This window comes from Centroberyx gerrardi, chromosome 8 (assembly GCF_048128805.1).
Source record: "Centroberyx gerrardi isolate f3 chromosome 8, fCenGer3.hap1.cur.20231027, whole genome shotgun sequence".
Lineage (NCBI taxonomy): Eukaryota > Metazoa > Chordata > Actinopteri > Beryciformes > Berycidae > Centroberyx > Centroberyx gerrardi.
The window spans coordinates 20377640-20398669 of record NC_136004.1 but is presented as its reverse complement, the minus strand read 5'-3'; the positions used below and the strand labels follow the sequence as shown (position 1 = coordinate 20398669).

General features: G+C 42.2%; 2 protein-coding genes across 2 annotated transcripts; one reads left to right on the top strand and one right to left on the bottom strand.

Moving 5' to 3' along the window:
- Positions 1-588: 588 nt before the first annotated feature.
- ark2cb (arkadia (RNF111) C-terminal like ring finger ubiquitin ligase 2Cb) lies at positions 589-12496 on the bottom strand. Its single transcript, XM_071894821.2, has 8 exons — positions 12421-12496; positions 8352-8682; positions 7990-8118; positions 7230-7359; positions 6932-7036; positions 6377-6472; positions 5663-5766; positions 589-4302 (listed from the first exon to the last, which is right to left on the bottom strand). The coding sequence occupies exons 1-8, from the start codon at positions 12479-12481 to the stop codon at positions 4185-4187; spliced, it is 1074 nt and encodes a 357-aa protein (XP_071750922.1). The 5' UTR covers positions 12482-12496; the 3' UTR covers positions 589-4184.
- A 266-nt stretch (positions 12497-12762) lies between these two features.
- On the top strand, positions 12763-17214 carry LOC139908165 (ATP synthase F(1) complex subunit alpha, mitochondrial-like). The gene is made up of 11 exons (XM_078285192.1): positions 12763-12887; positions 13387-13462; positions 13961-14130; positions 14388-14561; positions 14858-15024; positions 15152-15452; positions 15795-16019; positions 16133-16240; positions 16413-16557; positions 16739-16889; positions 17005-17214. Exons 1-11 carry the CDS (start codon positions 12828-12830, stop codon positions 17081-17083), a joined length of 1656 nt encoding a protein of 551 aa, XP_078141318.1. The 5' UTR covers positions 12763-12827; the 3' UTR covers positions 17084-17214.
- The last annotated feature ends 3816 nt before the right edge of the window (positions 17215-21030 follow it).

Here is a 21030-nt window from a genome sequence, read left to right as displayed (position 1 = left end):
CCACAGGCAGAAATGGAAGAATAATCCCTAAAAAAAAACATGTTTCCTTACAAACTTTATTGTCACATCCATGTCTTTTTATTTGGGGGCATCTTTGTTAGTTGGGACAGCAATTAATGTTAAGCTACGGTTTGACACTGTAAAGTTTGTATTTTCAAAATGGCAAAATGAATAAATGTTAAATTGAATCACGTACAGCATGCATTGCAAAATGATTGGGAGAAGTGTAAACTAGATAGACAGTAGTGAATGGGCTATAACTCTAAATTACACCGGTATTCTCCTTTAAGACACAAATGCCACTGTTCACATGTATCTATCAAATTAGTTATGAGTAAAATACTCTACTATTTTATATTTTTTGCTTCACAGATTTACATGTTTCTGAAAACATTTCGGTACCAAGGATTGTTTTTCTAATAAAATTGAGATGTTGATGCTAAATCATGTGTCCAGTAGACTAGACAGGGCTGGGTTGGCAAAATGGTCTTTTTTACAGACATTATTCAACAGGCTATTCACAAGTGAGTAATTCTATGACACTGAAAAACAACATGAGTGAGATGTGTTCTCAGCATTTTAGGCAGTTTATTTGAAAAACACATACAAAAAGATCATATACAAGACAATAAATAAAAAAGGAGACAGAACAGTTTGGGTTAAGCTATGCAACTTTTTGCATCATCATTAGTAATAAATACAGTACAAAATCCACCCAGAGTGAATCTAAAGATTTTCCACAATATTCACTGATCATGTTATTCTTCATTATGATTTAGCTATTGCTTTCATATTATTGATACATACTTCTACTTTTCTATAAAATACTCAAGATCATAAAACATTGCGCGGTTACAGCAAAACAGCAGTGTGTTGTACAAAGATGGCCACTTCCCTTTTTCACTGGCAGGTTAATAATCAACATTTTTTCAGCAGCAAAGAAACATCTGAAATATTCAAGAAGGTACAGCATCATATTAAACACATCTACAGAGCTACTCCCACGTACACATAGGAAAACCTGAGAAGGACATGCATTAAAAAGCTTGTGCTTTAAGTTCTACTGTTCATTCCGGTTCACCAGCTTGAGTTAATACTATGGCTACTGTCCAGTTCGCTCTGGAGTAATGGGGTACACTGTGGAGGGCACGGGGTAAGGCCAGTGAGAGCACGAAATGAAATAATAGTAAGACCAGCCAGCTTCATTCCAATCCAATAAATGTTATAATAATTTGCAGGATTAGTAGATTATTAATAAGAAATGCACACCGAAAACATGTGGTTAGCTTATTATACCCAGGTGTAAAACACGCTATCTATATTGTATAACCACAGTAATACACCAGAAATTTGCTCAATAAGATCAATAGCTCAAGTTAGCGTGTTAGCTACCGCCCAAACCCCACACAAACATAGCAATTGCCAGCAATACATACTACCAAATAATACAGTTCATTATGTGGGTCCTAAAGTAAGCAATAAATTGAGATCCAGATATGATGGAGTATCATGAACATGGTCAAATCAAAGCAAAAACAACAAATTCAAATAACTTCTGAATCAAATATGATTGATTATGGGAAACAAAGCTGTATCATAATTCAAAAGCAAGCTAATTGTAGAGCCATGCTAAGACAAAGGGGACGCACCCCATCATCTGCTTGATCGGGTTTACGCGGGACCAAAGCAGGGGATATAATTGGAGAAAAAAAAAAAAAAAAGAAAATTGGAAGAAAAGAAAGAAATGACATGGATGGAATGTAATCCAGATCAACAGCACCATGCTGGCTAGAAATAGTGTTTGGAACACCCCTAGTCAATTTTCAACAAGTTTCTTTTTTTTCTCCTTTGAAAAAGAAAACACAGACGGCATGCAAAAGCATCCCCACCGACCAATGCATAATGAGGTATTCTTTTTTTAATATTTTGTGTTATTTCTAAATAAATATATTGATTAAATTGCAAAGTTATGAGATAGAGACATTAAATATTCCACCACAATAGCTAGCTAGCTACAGTTAGTAATAAATAATGATTGTTAAATACTTAAGGCATCTTTAATCACAGCATTCTATGTGAACTAGCAACCCTCCATTTTCATCCGTCTGTAGTTTTTTTTGGATGGAGGTTTCATACAAAAAAAAAAAAAAACGCAACACAAACAGTCAAGTTACCCTCCAATAGTACACAAGGAAGCATGAAGATACTTGTAACTGAATACAAACACATAATCTAGGACAAGGAGACCCCACACCACCAAACCAAAATCAGGCAACTCCATATTATAGTGCATTTACAAAACACAAGCTACATTATAACAACAATAAATATGTTTTTGCAGCATTGCAGCTTTTTCTTCAATATGGTAAAAATGGACAAGGACTCGGCATATTAGTACCATGTCCAAATTGGCATGTGAGCAAAAATCAAATTACAAGTAATAAAAAAAAAGAAAGAAAAACAAATGGAAGAAAGAGACAATCAAAAGAAAATTCAAACTTAATGTTAAGATTAATTGTTTGGTATTTTTTTAAATGGATGGCTTTTTCTCCCTTTCACCCTCCTCCAAGTGAACTGCGCCGACATGGTTCATGCATGATATAGAGAAAACGGCTTCTATCACTGAACATATTACAGTCGTTCTAGCAATACCATACACTACTACCATGGGGGGGGGGGGGGGGGGGGGGGGGGGGGGAGACAATCATACACATTCTAGCACATATCATCGGCAAACTAGTTTGTCTTTTCCCTGTAACACCAGACAGTCTTTTATCAAACAATGGGAGCAACTTAGATTGAAATGAATGGAGCCAATACACAACCGAGGCGATTTACTTTATATAGAAATCACATGTGCTTGTTCGATAGGCAATAAGGTTCTGGTAATAGGTAATACAAATGTCATACTTTATTCACTCTAATGGCAAGACTCAGGCACTACATCCTCAAGCCCATGCCAGCCTCTCATGATCATGCCATGAGCGAGGCAACAGAGAGGAGTTGCTGTTAGACACAGACCTACTAGCAGCTCTTTGAATCCTAACCTCAGCCATTAGGAGAGAAATGCTACATCGGTCTTAGATCGGTGTCTAAGGGCAACTTTGGTCTTCTCAGGATGAGTGGGGAGGGGGGAGTCTTAGGTGCATTCTCGTCCTCCTCTATGGATGAGTGGGATCGTCAGAGTCATAGTATACGGTTCACATGCACAGACACAATCCCTGTTTCTACTGCTCCACAATAACAACACAGCCCAAGCCTGCCATACAGCATGCACATCTGAGGCCTCTGCTCTAGGGTATAGAGGCCCAACTACGACACTACACAGATCACTGGAAGCCATGCCTGCAGTTAGCGGTTTTAGCATCAACTCTGATGGCATCTACTAACTGTAAATCCAAAACCATGTTAGACAAGAGAGAGGGATTTTTGGCCTTTTTACACAACTAGCTCCTTCCTCAATGCCTATGAAGACTTAGCATACCAAATATTCTCACTTCAGAGTTGTATTTGCCCTCTCTGTTGTTTTTATTTTTCACAAACATAGTTCTCAAAGCGAAGGCTTTTGCTTGCTACACAACACTGTTACTCTGTAAATACTTATTCAGTACTATACTCCATTACACCACAAGCATTCAGCTACAAGAGTTCACACCAAACAACCTCATGCTAATCATTTGATAATGTTCTGTACAGATGTGCTGAGGGCTTGGGTAGAGTGCAGCTTAAGGGATTTTTCACAGGCCTGGGAAGGGATTTAAATATAGTGGCAGAGAAATGGCCTTAATACACTGCACAAGCCGGGGAGGTTGGTGGTCGGAGTCTCCTCTCTGGGCAGCTGTATAGAGAAATGTACACACGGTACACAATCTGACAGAGAATCATGGGAAGCCTCAGCACATCTGTCCATACGTTTCCCCTCCTACCGTTTACATCCAACCCATTCAACCAATCATCAATCCAGCCACCTATCTATGCATCAACCCATTCCTTGTTGTGTTGTGTTGTGTGTGAGTGTGCTTTGTTGATCCCTCTGTCACATTGGTTGTCTTCTTCGGCTGGCTCAGAAGGCAGGCTCGTTAAGTGATGCAGAGGGGAAGTGGGATGTTTGGCAGAGCTTCCCCTGGGGAGGCAATGGAGAATTACGAGACCAGATCCAAAGCTGCAAGAGTCGACAGGAGGCATCAACTGTCAGGTGTCAGTTGGGTCTCAATGTCCACTCTGCATATGGGGCATTTCCTGCTGGTGGCCAGCCACTGGTCCACACACGCCTGGTGGAAGAGGTGCATGCAGGGTAATCTCCTAAGGAGGAGGAAGACACAGAGGGTCAGGAGCGTTTTACAATTAATTTAGGAATTAACTTGTAATTATATCTGCTGATATGAGAATAGAATAATCCTCGTCTTAAGATCACATTTGCTGTGTGCGACACATTTCAATAAGATATTTTAATACCAGGACCACGCAGCGACCGGTCTGAGCACAGAGGCTTTCTCTTATTTTGAATTAACTTGAAGAAAATGTGCCAACCATTACATTAACATTTATACAAGGTTGTTACTTACAATGCAGTCTCTAGTATGCGGTATGCGGCGACCTAACAGCTGTGGTTACTCAACTCGGTTATACCAGTGTCAAAGGCCTTTAAGTCTTTGGCTTGCCTGTGACTCAGAGACCTATCCTCTTCAGTTGTCTTCTCCTTTAACTCTGTGACTCATAGGCCTAAGACAGTGCGCACAGACAAACAGACGCTCTGGAGAATAGAGAGCTTATGGATTCCCACCAAAACAGGTTACATTACCAAAATAGTCTAAAAGCACTTTAAATACAGCATCATTATGTACACTACCATACCTCTGAGAGTTTCTAGTCTGCTTTAAGCATAGTCAAACCCATCATTGCCTAATCTTCTTATTTTTAATGAAGAAATGGATCAGGAAATCATCTACATGAGATACAACCAGAGGTATTCAGTGTTTGCCATCTACCTTGTTATCCTTTCCTCATATTCTGTTTCCAAGAAAAAAAAAAACTAGCTCTATCACTTTGCCAGTCAGACAGGTCACAACACTAGACATGCACTAGAACATTTTGTGAAATGCTTATGTTGCCTCCCGGCAAAATTTTCAAGACGAGATGCTGGAAGAAAGCCAATGATAGGATTTTCACCCTGATGCTTTGGCTTAATGTGGCATAGCCTATTTAGGGTTAAAGCTGCTAAAGCGCTATGCATCCACTCTGAATGCAAGTGCAGTGAATCTCCACACCACCAGATATGATAAATGGGGAAAGGTGAAGACTCGGATGACTTAATGTATCCCAGATGTCTCCTCAGCAGGCACAATGTGGTCTGGAAAGATGTAATATTTCAAGCAACTTTACCCAAACAGCCTCAAAAACTAAGAGTCCACTGTGTTGCACAGGTTCGGAGTCTGGCTGGTTGTAAAAAACAGACATTAACAAAATGAGGCATCCCATAATGTCTGTCTCAGGAGTTTTCAAGCCAAATAAAACCTCCAGCGATGACAAGCTCTGTGCTGGCAGGCCCAGCATCTTCCAGGAGACAACGAACTGTAAGTAAAGCTACAAAACTGCGCTGACATCTGCACAACAAACATTTCCTTGTTAGAAAAACTGCAAGAATAAGAATGTATAGTTGTACCTGACATCCTCTCCATCCTCCAGCATTGACAGACAGATGGTACACTTCTCATCTGTGTCCAGCTCTTCGTCATCCAGACACATTTTCAGGTCCTGGGGTATTCTCTGTCGAGGGAATCATACAAAAGCAAACAAACTTTAATTAACATAGCGTGTCGTGCAGCTGCGTGTCAGTTGCGATGTTTATGCCACGGGTATCAGTGAGTCAGCCCATACGGGATGAAAATAGTCACCTAATCACGGTTCTCAGAAAATACTGCCCAGGCAGGCATCAATTGGAAAAGACTCAATAGCGTCTTCCCATTCACACAGCACCGGCGATCTCGCTTCTCTAACTCATTCCAAAGTATTTGGGTCATATTCACTATAGACACCGTTTTTTAAAATTCATTCCACGCACATATCTGCAGATAGCTGGATGAGTCATCCCTAGCTTTGAATTTTGCACACTGCAGACCTGTCTGACTAATCAAACAGAAATTAGGTTGAACTTTTAACTAATGTGAGACTAACGACCGCTGACGACTCCCTTCTACTCTATTCAGTTTTACCCTCTGCGTTCCTCTTGACCCGGTGTTTCCCTCTTTTCATTCCATTCTTTGATATCCAGCTCATCTTATTCCTCATATGATTGCGCTCTGCTTCATTTGTACCACACCACAGCAAGAAGACCTGACACTTAGCGGGTAAAAAAAAAAGCTGATGGCGATCTTACCTTCTTGTACTTATGTGGGAAAGTGAATCTCTCTATGGTGGTCTGGACCGCTCCACGGTTCACACTGCCCAGTCTGTCCTCCAACTGCAGGAGCTCCTACAAAGGGAACAACACCAACACAGAGGTAAGAGAGTAAAACCTGGGGGAGAAAGCTTGTTTTTTAATTCTTTGAGGTAACTGTTCATAGTCTGAAAAAAATCATGTCGTAACTGCCTGCTGAAGAAAAACTGAATAAAAAGTTGTTTATGAATACAAAATAAATACAAAAGAAATGTGATGGTGGAAAATTTTGCTATGCACTCACAAAGCTGGTATTTCAAGCATCAAGAACGGCACATTCTTAGAAAACAAATACATCTTGCTCAAATGAAAACAACTGTCATGAGATAAAGGGATCTGGACCATTTGAGGCATCTGGAACCCAGAGTAATTGGAAATTAGAAAATCGGTTACACACTCAAGCCTGCCTAGAGCATTGGTCACAGAGCAACAATGACAAATTAGTGTAGACTGGTGGCTCTGGTGAAGAGAGAGAGAGGAAGTAGCAGGACAAACCTCGTAGCTCTCTCTCACAGCAGACGCGTGGCGGGAGGGGTTGAGACTCTGCAGAGCCAGCAAGTGCAGCTGGGGATACGGGTAGTTTCTGATCTCATGGACAACCTGGGAGATGACAGATAAAAGAAGCCAACGTCAGCGCTGCAGTGGATATAAGAAAAGCAGGGGCACAAGTCATCCCCTGTTGCTTGGCCGAGGATGACGGCATCGGGATTAATCTCAGAGACCCGGAGGAGAGACGCCGGGAGTTTGTCAAGACGGACGTTCGTCATGATTGATGGTGCTGAGGTGGGCTCACCACTTGCGTTGAGGCATTGTTTCTGGGGAAGTGGTGCATCCTGGGAGAGGTCAAGTAGTGCTGATAGTGCTGCGGCAGCGGATGGATGTGGTACTGGTGGGGGGGCAGTCCGGCATCCACACTCAGATCCCTGGACAGAAACCCAAGTTAGGAACGAGTCACTCAACGGCACACTGAATTAAACAAACTCAGTATTTAACAGGGTTTATGGTAAATTGTCCTTTGGGATCAGTAGATTTCTACACAGCAAAGAGATAATGATTATATTGAATAAACCAACATGATATAACTTAATAATGCAGTATTCTATTCTATTCTACTCTCCTACAAAGCCAAACAATAGTAACTGTGTGTGAACCAGTTCCGTGTCAACACTATTTTTCTGACATCTTGGATTTGTCTTGGCCTCGGCCATTTTTGAATATTTACTTGACTTTTTCCCAACTAGCTAAAACTTTTCAAATATTTGTTTTTCTCCACCTTTTTTGACTCAAACTCGACTAGATCTTGAAATTGACCTTGACTAAGGCGGTCTTTTGACAACAGCTCTAGTGTGAGAAGTGAAACTGAGAAAAATGACTTGAAAAATAATCTCCTGTGCCTACAAAAGTAGCGTTGATGCAGAAATGAGTAGTATATCATTTTGTAGCATGTAACGGTATGATTTCTGTTGATATGAAATCTAAACCCAATTAAGCTTTTAAACAAGTTGTTGCCTTTGTAGGACAGTACACTGTATTATAAGAGGCAGATTGCTTACCAGTCTGTGCCCTCGGCCAGGTAGCGGGGCTGCTGGACCACAGGCTGAGGAGGGACATGGAGAGGGGGGGCAAACTCATACCCAGGCCGCAGTCTGTGGGGCTGGTGAGGAACTCTCTCTGGGGTGCGTCTGCTTGAGGAGGAATAACCAAGTGTTTAATAACAGTCTGGAAATATGAGCTTTACAAAGAGATTACAACAGAAATGGGCTTAAATATGATCGTAACCCTTCTTTAGGACTTTTTAGAGCGAAACCCTTGTAGACCCCGGCGGGTTGCTTGAATCGTGAGATCAACTGAAAACAAAACAGCTTAAAATTTCCTCTTTTTTGTTCATGTGACGTGAGGCAGCCAGCGTCAGTACCTGGAGGGTGGCAGGATGTGTCGGTGCTGGGCCTCGAGGATCTGCTGCTGGAGGAGGTATTGCTGGTGTAATGCCTGAGGTAGGAAGGGAGGGGCGGGGATGTCCTGGAACTGGGGAGCGGGCAGGGAGTTGAGGGGCGGGTGGAGCGGGGGGCCATGCTGGTGGCCGGGAGGGGCCAGGTGGGGGTTAATGCCTGACTGGGGCTGCCCTGGGTGGGGCATGGGGAAGTCCATGGGCAGCGGGGCCTGAGGACCTAACTGGAAGTGCCGGCAAGAGGTAGCATGGCTGTGCTGCTGCTGCTGCTGTTGCTGTTGCCGGTTGAAATGGGATCCTGCGGAGGATAAGGAGAACTTATCAGACAGCTGAGGGGAGAGATTAGCTGGAATTAATTGTGGGTGAAATGTGGTGTCAGTGTGTGTGTGTGTGTGTGTGTGTGTGTGTGCGATATAGCATCTTAATGAAGCCCTATCTCTTACCTATGGTGAAAAATACTTCTGTGGGGTGGGGAAAATGATGATTACCACAAGTACCATGAAAATGAATAACATTTTTAGTTCTTTACAAAAAGTGAGCTTTCCAAATGTGATTAAATGTTCTTTGATATCTTTTCCGACCTCTGGTTCGATTCCTGGTCTTCTGATTCACAGACAATGGACTGGACCAGAACAGACGATTTCTGTAACTACCAGTATATGATCTTCAATGCAGCTCAGTTGTAGGAAATTCTGCAGCTGACAGTGGGCCAGTGCACTGGGTGAAAACCATTATCAGTTGACTGTCAATAAGATATAGATTTTAGCTTTTTTAGATGCCAAGTCTCCACGTAGCTGATGTTATGGAACAATAAGACTACTTCTACTACAGTAGAATACTACTACTAATCCCTGACTACATCTTAGAAAATGATACAAAGTAATGAATTTCATGTTGTTCATTACATATTCTATTTGTGCCTCACAGAGGTCTATTATCCACACATACAGTGTAGTTCTACTCTATTCTTAAGAGGAAGTTAAGAGGAAATAGCTTGAATGCATTTCATGCCATTTCCATGCTTTTTTCGCTCTCCCTAACCACAGCTATTTGGCAGCTGCAGCGAACTGACTGCTGTCGAGGCTCAACGGGGAGAAAAAGACAGGCCTACTTGTGCCGTGGTGCAATATGTTTTTAATACTGTGCTTCGACTTACAAAGACCTTTTTGATTAAGGGAGGACTGAGAAATTGCAACAAATTTAGTCTTGATTAGGGCCTCTGAAGAAAACCCAGGCAAGAGAGCCATATTAGGCCTGCAAAGGAATGTACTGTGATCTGTTATGTCCATCTGACATAACCTAAAGTAGTGAGTTTTACAGGAGCCTACAAATTTAAAGACAATAAAAGAGCGCGATCCATGTAGAAGATGCAGAATTCCAGTGCAGTTTGATTTTAATCTGCTTTGACAGTGTAAAAGACGCATGACGAATTCTGATGGAAACAGTGGAAATCTTTAAAAATCATGAGGAAATAGGCAAAGTCTACATTGCATTTACTAGGAGCACACTTGAAAAATGCAGCATTGTCGTAACACATCCGGGAAGATAAACAATGTGTTTAGGTTAACAGACATTTCAGCAAGATTTTCGGCTTGACAGCCCGTCACTACAGTTGAGCAGACAAGGGATGACCTTGCTGCTCTGGGTCAAAGGCTCAAGTCTAGACTGCAAAGTAGCACGCTGCATTTTCAAGCGTCTCAGTGAAACGATCACCATGAATGACAGCAGATAGACTCATTCAGGCCCTGTGATGAAGGAAGCGTGGAAATCGTCTATCTTTGTCACAGCGGGAGAGGAGGTGGGTGGGGTGGAGGGGGGGCAGGTAGGGACAAGGGAGAGGGAGGACAATAAATGGAAATCAGCAAGAAGCACACTGAAGGTTAGGAAAAACACTATATTCTTTATTGAAAAATATTAGTATATGTGGAATTTGTGTTTTCTTTTTTGTTTGTTTGTAATAATAGTATAATTCCATGCAACAAAAATAAACAACATAGACTGAAGGCAAGGCCCACCATGCTCCATATAGGGTTAAAAAGAACAAAAGCGGCATCCAATGAGCAGACGTGTTGGCTACAGCACATGATTCCAGTACAGCAGGGTACATCTTTACTACAGAAAGATTACATTGGATTTTTACTAGTCAATGTAGAAAAACAAAAACCAAAAATTATGAATCATAAATGTGACCATGCATTGAAAGTACTATTACCAGAACAAAAGGTAAAGAGAGACCACAACCAAACAATAAAGACGTTATTACTAATAGAGGATCTCTTTAGCAGTGCAGGAAATAGGCATCCCTGTGAAATGGATAGCATTTTGGCCTTATGTTAGTGGGGGAAATTGGGAAGTGATGAACCACCAGTGAGCATGTTTTGCCTACTTATCTTTACGGTTTTGTTTTGCCCTTAGAGGGCAAACCGCCCTGACAATTCAGTGTGATTCAAAGCTTGAAATTTGCAAGGGGAACAAAGGATTACACAAAAAATGGAGACAGTTATGGCAGGTTGTTGTGTGCAGGTGCAGTGTACCTTCAATCATTTCAAGTGATCACATGGCAGCATTTGCTAGAATGCCGAGTTTGAGCTTAACAATAAGAAAATGGCATGCATACGGTTCCAAATTGCATGCTTTGTTTTTTTTTATTAAATGCCATTTTAATCATGTACATTGCACCTTGTGTGAAGAGAAGGAAGATGAGCCAAATTCTGGTGTTCAACAATGCAGTGCAGTATTTGAGATCATGCAAAATGTATCCACTTTACAGGAATTTACAGCATGTTGTCTATCAAGACTGGATGGGAGGTACACAATGACATTCAACTGATATCTAAAAAGGAGCTAAAATGTTTACTCAGTGCTACAGCAATTTGACAGAAAAAAGACAAAAGGTGCTCTGCTCTAGGTGTTAGCTATTTTTTTTTAGTCTGTTTTACATGGAAAATCTACGGCTGAATACATCTTGGGAGGGGGTGCTTTTTAATACCAATGTCGTCTTCTGATGGAAAGAGGAAATGAAGAAGGGATTCACAATACAGCTAAATGCAGAGAACAGGCAGAGGCCACGCCACACCACACAGCAGCAGATGATCATTAGCTACACAATGGGGGGGACGACAAAGATCTGATAAATGCAGAATGTAGAGCCAGCCTCGATACTATGAAACAGGGAATAAGAACAGAAATAAAAGCACAATGAAATCATTGATGCCACTGTTATGAAATTAATGTTACACTGTAGCTTTGTAATTGTTTTTACTGTGGCGGCATGTTTGGGTCTTTCGCCAGACAGCTTCAAACAGCTGCTAATTTGCCAATTAGTAAATAATAGAAACGACGACTGATGAATAGATGGCACGGGAGTAAAAGCTGACTAATCAATTAGCCATGTAACCATTAATAAATTCAGCAGTTAACATAGATAATAATTACAGAAATGGTGAAAAAAGGTGAGCGCTAGCAGCAGCAGATGATCTTCAAATGACATCATCCAGACACAGATAAGCTGACTGGCTAGGAGGCTCGGTCTATTTTGCGGTATTTTAACAGTGCAAATAAACGATAGCGTCATGGCAAAATGCATCGAAACGTTACAATTTTACAATCAATATGAAAAAAAGCAATTTCCTTAAGTAATGGTGTGTGTCACAACTCTATGTGCACGAGTGTATTTTCTAAATCATGTATTTTGGACCACACGACCTGAGCATGTGAAATCTTTTGTGGGAATGTTTCCGTTCCAGGGAATAGTCTGAGCCCACTAGCCAGTTAGCTGGTCTTTAGTGGCGAAATTTGTCTTTTGATCAGGCATAATTACACCAAGCAATCTATGTTATTCGGCGGTTTACTGAACAAAATATCAAGTAGTCTCACGTTGCAGGCAGTTTCGCACATATTTGAGCGTTTAATTTGAAGAAGCTAGCTAACGCGAGCTAACGCAACAGCTAACTCGAGCTAGCTAGCCAGTAGCTGCAGTGAATATTAAGATAAACAGGGCACATGTTTTGGATCGATATGAATATTAATACTGTACCTCTATTTCTTACTGAGCCGAATACGGGAAGAACCAGATATCCGACATGCACTAAAACCATCCTGGGATCCTTATCTTATTTTTCCGCTGGGTTATTTGGAGAGAGAAAATAGCCCATGCGGATCTACATTCAGGCGGTTGTTGCTGGCTAGCACCACGGGCAAACGACTGTCTGACTTGGTTGTCGTTGACAAAGCAGACATGTCATTTTATGTCCGATGCAAAAGAGGGCGATGTTGCAGCGCCGTTGTCGTAACGTCTCCGTGTCAGCAGGTGGCGCCATTAGGAAGTAGGCAACTTCTGCCACGGTCAAATAAATAGAAGAAGAATCCATTCAGCCATTACATTCTCACTCATCGGCAGGTCGTTGCTACAAGTGGAGGACAGGTCACAAGCAACCCGAGAAAATGCTATCCGTGCGAGTTGCAGCAGCTTTGGCCAGGACCCTGCCAAGAAGGGCTGGATTTGTAAGTGCTTTATTTAAATAATTTACATCTGATTGTGAAGTTGCAAGTTTGTCAAATGTCATTGTGAACCTTGTGGGCGTGAAGGGTAACGACACAGGCCGCTAACGTTGCCTTCACGCGCTTGCCATCGACTTATGTATGCGGTCTAAACTTTGCTAAAGACTGTCTTGATAAATATGTCATGTCCGTGACCTTGAAAACATAAAAATCGGTATTTTTTGATGTTGCCCTTGTGAAACTGCCGTCTGCGTCTTGCAACGGACAGCGCTAACGTTAGCATGCGAGCAGGCGAAGCTAATGCTAGCGGTAACTTCATTCAGCCACGCTCTGAAGGTCAGAAAAGCTTGACAGCGCATGTCTCTTTACTGCACACGCCAGATCCTGCTTTTGAAGGGAGATATCAAAATGTCGCTTCGTGTTTTCTTACAGCAATAAATGCATAGTTTGATTTGCAACCGAAATGCTGTTCTCATTAGACGCCGTCTGTTGTTGAATCTAGGTGTCCAAGACTGTACCGGCCGCCTGCGTCGGGGTCAACCACCTCCACACACACAGACCATGGCTGCAGAAGACAGGTGAGAAAGCCAAAAAGGCAACATGACCAGAGGCCCTGTTTTTTTTTCTCCTTAGTCTCCGGGTCAGCACCCGAAGGTGATTGAATGGATCCTCGGATTTCGCCTGAGTAATTGATAAAGGTCATTGATCGTGCTACGTTCCCACAGCTTTTCCATGTTCCTGCTATGGAATATGGGCTGAATTGCTTACGACAGGGTTATATCTTAAATACATTTGGGATAAGCCAACACACTAGTATGCATAATTACTCTTGGGTTGCAGGAAGTTATTTAAAATATGTGGGCTGCTAGAGAAGGAAAAAAAAAACACTGGAGGGAGTGAACTTTAAATAACTGTCACCTGTCTTGCTTTGACCTTTTTGTCAAATATATCAGTAAATCTTGGATAGTCTGAAGTTTTTTGCATCATATTTGCAGAATTGCCAAAAAAAAGTCACATTCAGTGAAGTGTCCTGTTCTGGCTAAGCATGATTCAATAATTTTGATGTTCTTTCGCAGGCACAGCCGAGGTGTCTTCCATCCTGGAGGAGAAGATCCTGGGAGCCGACACCTCTGCCGACCTGGAGGAGACGGGACGTGTGCTGTCCATCGGTGACGGTATTGCCAGAGTGTACGGGCTGAGGAATGTCCAGGCAGAGGAGATGGTGGAGTTCTCCTCTGGACTTAAGGTATGGCTGTACAAGACCTCTGTATGTCACCTTTAAAACTTGTGTCACATACGAAATGGTCATACTCGCACAGTGCATACACGCCTTCAGCAATTTGTCTTCTTGAATTGACAAAATTGACAAAGAACATAGTGTACTTTTTTGCCCAGACTGAATTAAAGTTGAAATACTACACAGCCTTAAATTGTCAATGTCTTTAATTCAACAGTATCAGCACTCTCAGCACTCCACTAACTTGCTATAACTTTGTCCTCCAGGGTATGTCTCTGAACTTGGAGCCTGACAACGTTGGTGTTGTGGTGTTCGGTAATGACAAGCTGATCAAGGAGGGTGACATCGTGAAGAGGACTGGCGCTATTGTGGACGTTCCTGTTGGTGATGAGCTGCTGGGCCGTGTGGTGGACGCTCTGGGAAATGCCATCGATGGAAAGGTGCCACTAGAACCTCTATTTGTATTATTTATTATTATTTGGAAATTCTCTCCAAATGGAATTTAAATTCTGGTCTTGGACAGTTTAGCTTAAATTTGTAACTGTTAAAACAATCCTAGTTTTCCTTTGTCATCAGCATATCAACTATATTTAGCTGAAATCATAATTACATTTTCAAAGTGCTGCACATTTACATGTAATAGTAGTTTCTTTAATGACACCATAAGACCTGTCAGCATCTTGATAAAGCAGTTCTGCTTAATGTTTCTGCTTTCAAATGTCTTTTCTGTCCTCAGGGTCCCCTGGGCTCCAGCACCCGTAGACGTGTGGGTCTGAAGGCCCCTGGCATCATCCCTCGTATCTCTGTGAGGGAGCCCATGCAGACTGGAATCAAGGCTGTGGACAGCCTGGTGCCCATTGGCAGAGGCCAGCGTGAGCTGATCATTGGTGACAGGCAGACTGGGTAAATACTTTAAATGGTGAAATCCTTTTATTAGAGATTTGGACATGCTACCACTGCACTAACAGGAGTCAAGTTAGTGAGAACTTGTTTTACCTTACAAAAATGATTGCTAATCTTCATTCTACAGCAAAACCGCCATTGCCATCGACACAATCATCAACCAGAAGCGTTTCAACGATGGAACTGACGAGAAGAAGAAGCTGTACTGCATCTACGTTGCCATCGGCCAGAAGAGGTCCACCGTGGCTCAGCTGGTGAAGAGGCTGACTGATGCTGATGCCATGAAGTACACCATCGTGGTCTCTGCCACCGCCTCCGATGCTGCTCCCCTGCAGTACCTGGCCCCTTACTCTGGCTGCTCCATGGGAGAGTACTTCAGAGACAACGGCAAGCACGCCCTGATCATCTACGACGATCTGTCCAAGCAGGTGAGGGGTCGGATCATCACGGGAAGCCAAAAACTTATTCAAAACATGCCTGATATTTTAATTCTCTACAAGGAATACTGGCTTTATATCCATATCTCAAAAGCACAACATTTGACTTTTTGGTTGCTTCTGGTTACATTTAACTTAAAATCTGCCACAATAAAATGAAAAGCCCAAGTAAAAGATGGAAAAAATGCAGCTGTGGGGGAAAAGTTTCAGGTGCTTCGACCTCCAAAGGGCTCTGTGCGAGAATCTAAATATGGAGGCAGAATTCAAAGTGGTGACTTTTTTTTTTTTTTTTTTTTTTGTAATTTTTCTTCTCCCCCCCCCCCCCCCCGCCAGGCTGTTGCCTACCGTCAGATGTCCCTGCTGCTGCGTCGTCCTCCCGGTCGTGAGGCCTACCCCGGTGATGTGTTCTACCTGCACTCCCGTCTGCTGGAGAGAGCCGCCAAGATGAACGACAACTTCGGAGGCGGCTCCCTCACTGCCCTCCCCGTCATCGAGACCCAGGCCGGCGACGTGTCCGCCTACATCCCCACCAATGTCATCTCCATCACAGACGGACAGGTATGTCAAGAACTGTTACTCGTCCTTTCAAGTGATCTGGACAGTGCCTGAAAACATTAGATATTATATTGCTATATGCCATATATTTACCTACCTTGATCTCTCTGCTGTAGATCTTCTTGGAGACTGAGCTGTTCTACAAGGGTATCCGCCCAGCCATCAACGTGGGTCTGTCTGTGTCTAGAGTAGGCTCTGCTGCCCAGACCAGGGCCATGAAGCAGGTAATATCTGGCTTTGAGATTCATTTTTAAATTTCTGATTATCTGTTATTTCATGTGCGGGTTTGACTTTACAAAGATTCTTTGTCTACAAAAGAATCCTGCATTTTATCAAGCAGGAGGTTTAAATCGCAAGTATCCTAAATCAACTTTCCCTCCCTCCCTCCCCTCGTAGGTGGCCGGTACCATGAAGCTGGAGCTGGCTCAGTACCGTGAGGTGGCTGCCTTCGCCCAGTTCGGCTCCGACCTGGACGCTGCCACCCAGCAGCTCCTCAACAGGGGCGTCAGGCTCACTGAGCTGCTCAAGCAGGGACAGTACTGTGAGTGTCGCCTTTTTATTTTATTTCAAGGGGGTTCTGGTTTAGCCATGTTGTCCGTTTCACAGTATCATGGTAGCAATCAGTAACTTTAAGGAAATGAAAATAATAAAAATCCTAGGCTGGTAATATTGTAATTGCAAATTTAGACCATGTAATTGACCCGGCCCCCCCCCTCCCACAGGCCCCATGGCCATTGAGGAGCAGGTGACAGTCATCTACGCCGGTGTCAGAGGTCACTTGGACAAAATGGAGCCCAGCAAGATCACAAAGTTTGAGAAGGCTTTCCTGCAGCACATCCTCAGCCAGCACCAGGAGCTGCTCGCCTCAATCAGGTGAGACAGATTTTGTTTCAGCCACATTGATGTTTTGGACAATAGTGTTGGAACCATTTTTAACTGTAAATGCAGATCTGTTAGAATTGACCTGACTGTTGTTTTCATGTTTCAGGGCCGACGGCAAGATCTCCGAGGCATCAGACGCTAAACTGAAGCAGATTGTACTGACCTTCCTGTCCAGTTTTGAGTAATGGATAGCACTTCCTCATGTTCTTCAGTGCGCCACCTGTCTGTGTCCCCATTATGCTTATGTATGTGAACACACTGAAGGCCAGAACCTCCATGTACAGATTTCTCCGAAGAATAAAATTTTACAACCCTACTGTGCTGTAACATTCTTCTGATTGTGCGCTTAACTAATTGTAGTTGGTAAGTCACCAGTAGCAGATGAGTAATATCCAGGTGAGAAGAAAGAACACACCTTGTTTTAAAAACATTTACATGTTAAAGAATGTTTATGTTGCACTTAACATGTCAGTGCACCAAAATATACAGGTGACATTAAATGACCGAATACATAACGATGCACATAGACAGTCATGAATACAAATATTTACTGTAATAATGAGCTGTTCATAGAGTATTCTAGGAGGGCAATCAAATGGCATTAGATTTGACTTGAACATCCATTTTGCTCATCAAGGTCTCGCTGTATTTTAAGGCCCAAAGTGTAAGCCTAGTTTCTCAAACTTGGTTTGAATGATGGGGTGAATTGTTTGATACAATGATAATAAATATGGTGACTTTTGTCACAAACCAAATCCTCCATCTTGTATTCTGTCTTGTTTTTGTCTTCTCTTGTGACATTGTAGGGGCTCCAAAAGAATAATTGCAGCCCTGCAGTAAAAGGCTGTGCTGTCCCAATTCTTTATTACATTGCATGAAACGTAGAACATTTATTCACTTTCCTGCATAGATTGAAAAGGTATTAGACACTTGGCATCTCTTCTATAAAAGGTAATGGAAAGATTTCAAGCAAATGTGGCAATCAGATAACGTTATATCATTACAACATTACAAAGGTGACATTTTCTCTTGGTCAGTGTAGTACTCGGTCCACTAGGTGGTGATGGTCACAGACATTTTAAGGAAAATAGAGGCACTCAGACCAGACTGAGGCCATTATTTACTATTTTTTCACATATGGGATTGCTTGGGTTAGCAAAATTACAGTAAACACGGAAGGACTTTGTTAATATTGTTTTTTTTTTTGTTATGCAGGTGACCTGATATTAGGTATTTTGAGTATCACAGGGAAGGTATTACTGACTATGAAGATATGGTTGGAGGTGTACTTTTCTGCATCAGGACATGATCGTAACCAAACAAAATATTCCTAGGAAATAGTATATTTGACCTAAAACTGAATTAAAGTTATGAAATAAGGTTAAAGAGTAGAGGTCACGCCATTCACCCTTCCACCTGCATATTAATCACATCTCACTTGCCACTGCTGACACATTTACTCCTGCCTAACTCCCCTGCAATCTCTTTAAGTGCAACCAGGCACCACCAGCCCCTCCTCATCCTCCACCCAGCTCTCTCTCTCTCTTTCTCACTGTCTCTCTATCTCTCTGTTCATCTCCTCTCATACAGGATCTGCCGGGGAACTAGATGAGAGCTAGAGCTGTTGTACCACATAGACGTCCCTCTAACAGGCGGAGTTCAAGACCACTGACAGCCTCATATATTCATCCATCCATTATCCATTCATTATTTTCATCCTGTTAGTCACTCCTTTCACTAGTAAGAGTCATTCTCTGTATCTATTGTGGTGTGGCCTCTTACTAGAGTTTATTATCTATGAGCTTGGTTAGAACTGGTACACCAAGTGTCTCAGAATCAGAGTGTTGGCTTACAATAATTTTTGTATTTCACGCTGTTAATAAGATGGACAAAGATCCCCTTGTCAGTAAGTTCTGCCCACAGCTTTCTTATTTGTCTCACAGGAGCCAGAACGATGGCAGATTGAGGTTATCTGATCACATCAACACATCCAACATCTCTGAGGAGGAGGAAAATTACAAATGCCAAAAAGATGCAACGAGATGCTTCACAGATACACCACCAACCACACATGAGTAATGGGAAAGGGGGCTGCTGTGTGTCAGTACAGGACAAAATAGGTTCAGTGGGAGGTTAAATTAAAGAAGGGGGGATAGGATAGGTGGATCCTTTGTAATAGAATCTAATTATTTAAGTGACAATTCCACTGCACACAATTGCATTATGAGCTGCTTGTATCGCCAACAGCATCACTGCCTGGTGAGATGTAGCGAAACATGTGACAGAGAGTGAATGGAGCTGCTGTCAATAAGGACTATTGTCGAGGTCAGCGTGACAACACGAGCTCTGTGGAGCAACAGGCAAAACGACCGGTCAGATTTGAGACACGGGGGTGGCAGAAGTGATGCTGTGGCAAATGCAACAGTTTTTGAATGGTAAAATGGACTTGGAACCATTATGCACTGTGTATTAAATATTTGTGACATTTTTGCATTCATAGTTCATTTCCAACTCCCTCTGTTAGTGATACATGGTAGACAAATTCATAATACACGTCTCATCTGCCGCTGGTCTCAACTTCCACTTGCATTGGTCTTTTTTTATAGTTCCTTGCAATCTCCCCAGGAAATTTCACCAGTCATTTCAACCTACCTACAGTATGTCTATATCACTGCTTATTTCTCTTTATGTTGCATGCATAGTTTCAAAGTCAAGTACTTGGAGAGAAAGCTATAAAACTGTATCACTGCATATTCCACCTAGATAGCATTGTGTGTGGAACCCCTCGCATCTCAAATGTGAACAACTAAAGTAATGTTTTGCTCCATAATCAAATTTGCTCTTTTCTGACAATAGAGTTTACTCTAAGTGTCTCAGGAAGACGTTCCAAATTAAGTCACATGAACACATTTCCTCAAAAAATTACATGCCGAGTTATGTGTAACATTACTTCGGAATATCCAGCTTGATAAGGGCAATGTTTGAATCTTAAGAGGAACTGAAAATGGAAAAGAACTGGATTGCAGTTAAATGGATGAGTGTTTCCCTATTATGCTATTCTGCAAAGAGTATCTTATATTCACAGAGCAGAAGTAGTTATGTACATTATTGCAGTATTTTAGTTAAAAAACAAAAATGCAATTCCTTTCAGCGCAAACTATGGTCGCACTTTATTTGGACTGTCCAATGCTGATACCTGACTTCCTATCAAGTGACTATCATGTCACTAAAACGTCTACTGAGTTTCAGGTGATACTCACAATAGTGTGAAAAATAGCCTGTCTGGTTTAGAGTTAATCTTAACACATGGCATTTTATCATGAACACACATCAACTTTTTGTCACCCGATAATTAAGTATAAACATTGGACTATCCCAATGAAGTGTTACCCAAACATTTTCTAAAATTACATCTTTTCATTCTTTCCTGCTTATTCCTATTCAGGGTCACGGGCCATGAAATATATTCCACTGTCAACAACTACAGCTAGATGACAAACTGAAGATAACTTTGGTTTACTGCTGTGACTAAGTGTGAAGCATCTCTTTAGCCTCGTTGTCTCAGACACTGTAATAGGATTTCAACTCTAAAGCAGATCCTCGGCCATTTGCAGCCCAGGATCAGGGCCTGTCTACTGACAAAACCCTCTCTGGGTGAAGACAAGTCGACCTCTCAACCTGGCAGAACTCCGAGAATGTCCAGCGACAACCTGCTCTCGCTTACATGCAAACTGCACTGAGATAACAAACAAACATGCTTTTCCATTCGACATTAGGCTGTGAGGCTTCTTTACATTTGCATGCTAGTGGTTTCTATGGGCTGGCTGTGCAGACAATGGATGAGCCACTAACATCAGTGTCATGTTTGAGAGCACTTAGACCTTTGTTTCCCTCATTTCTGAGGGAATTTGGTTTCTGAATCCCACCCTTAGTTTCTCTTCCTTGATGCCATCCGTTACTCTACAATTTAGCTGAAAAAAGGTTGTAAAAACAAATAAAATAGTCTGCCACAGCAATCGAATCCAGATCCAAAACCTCCCGCAGGTTTCACCATGTCCAAGGCACCTTTCGCTGATCTTTGAATACATCTGCCTTCATTTTTAGACCGACAAAACACACAGAAACCATCTGA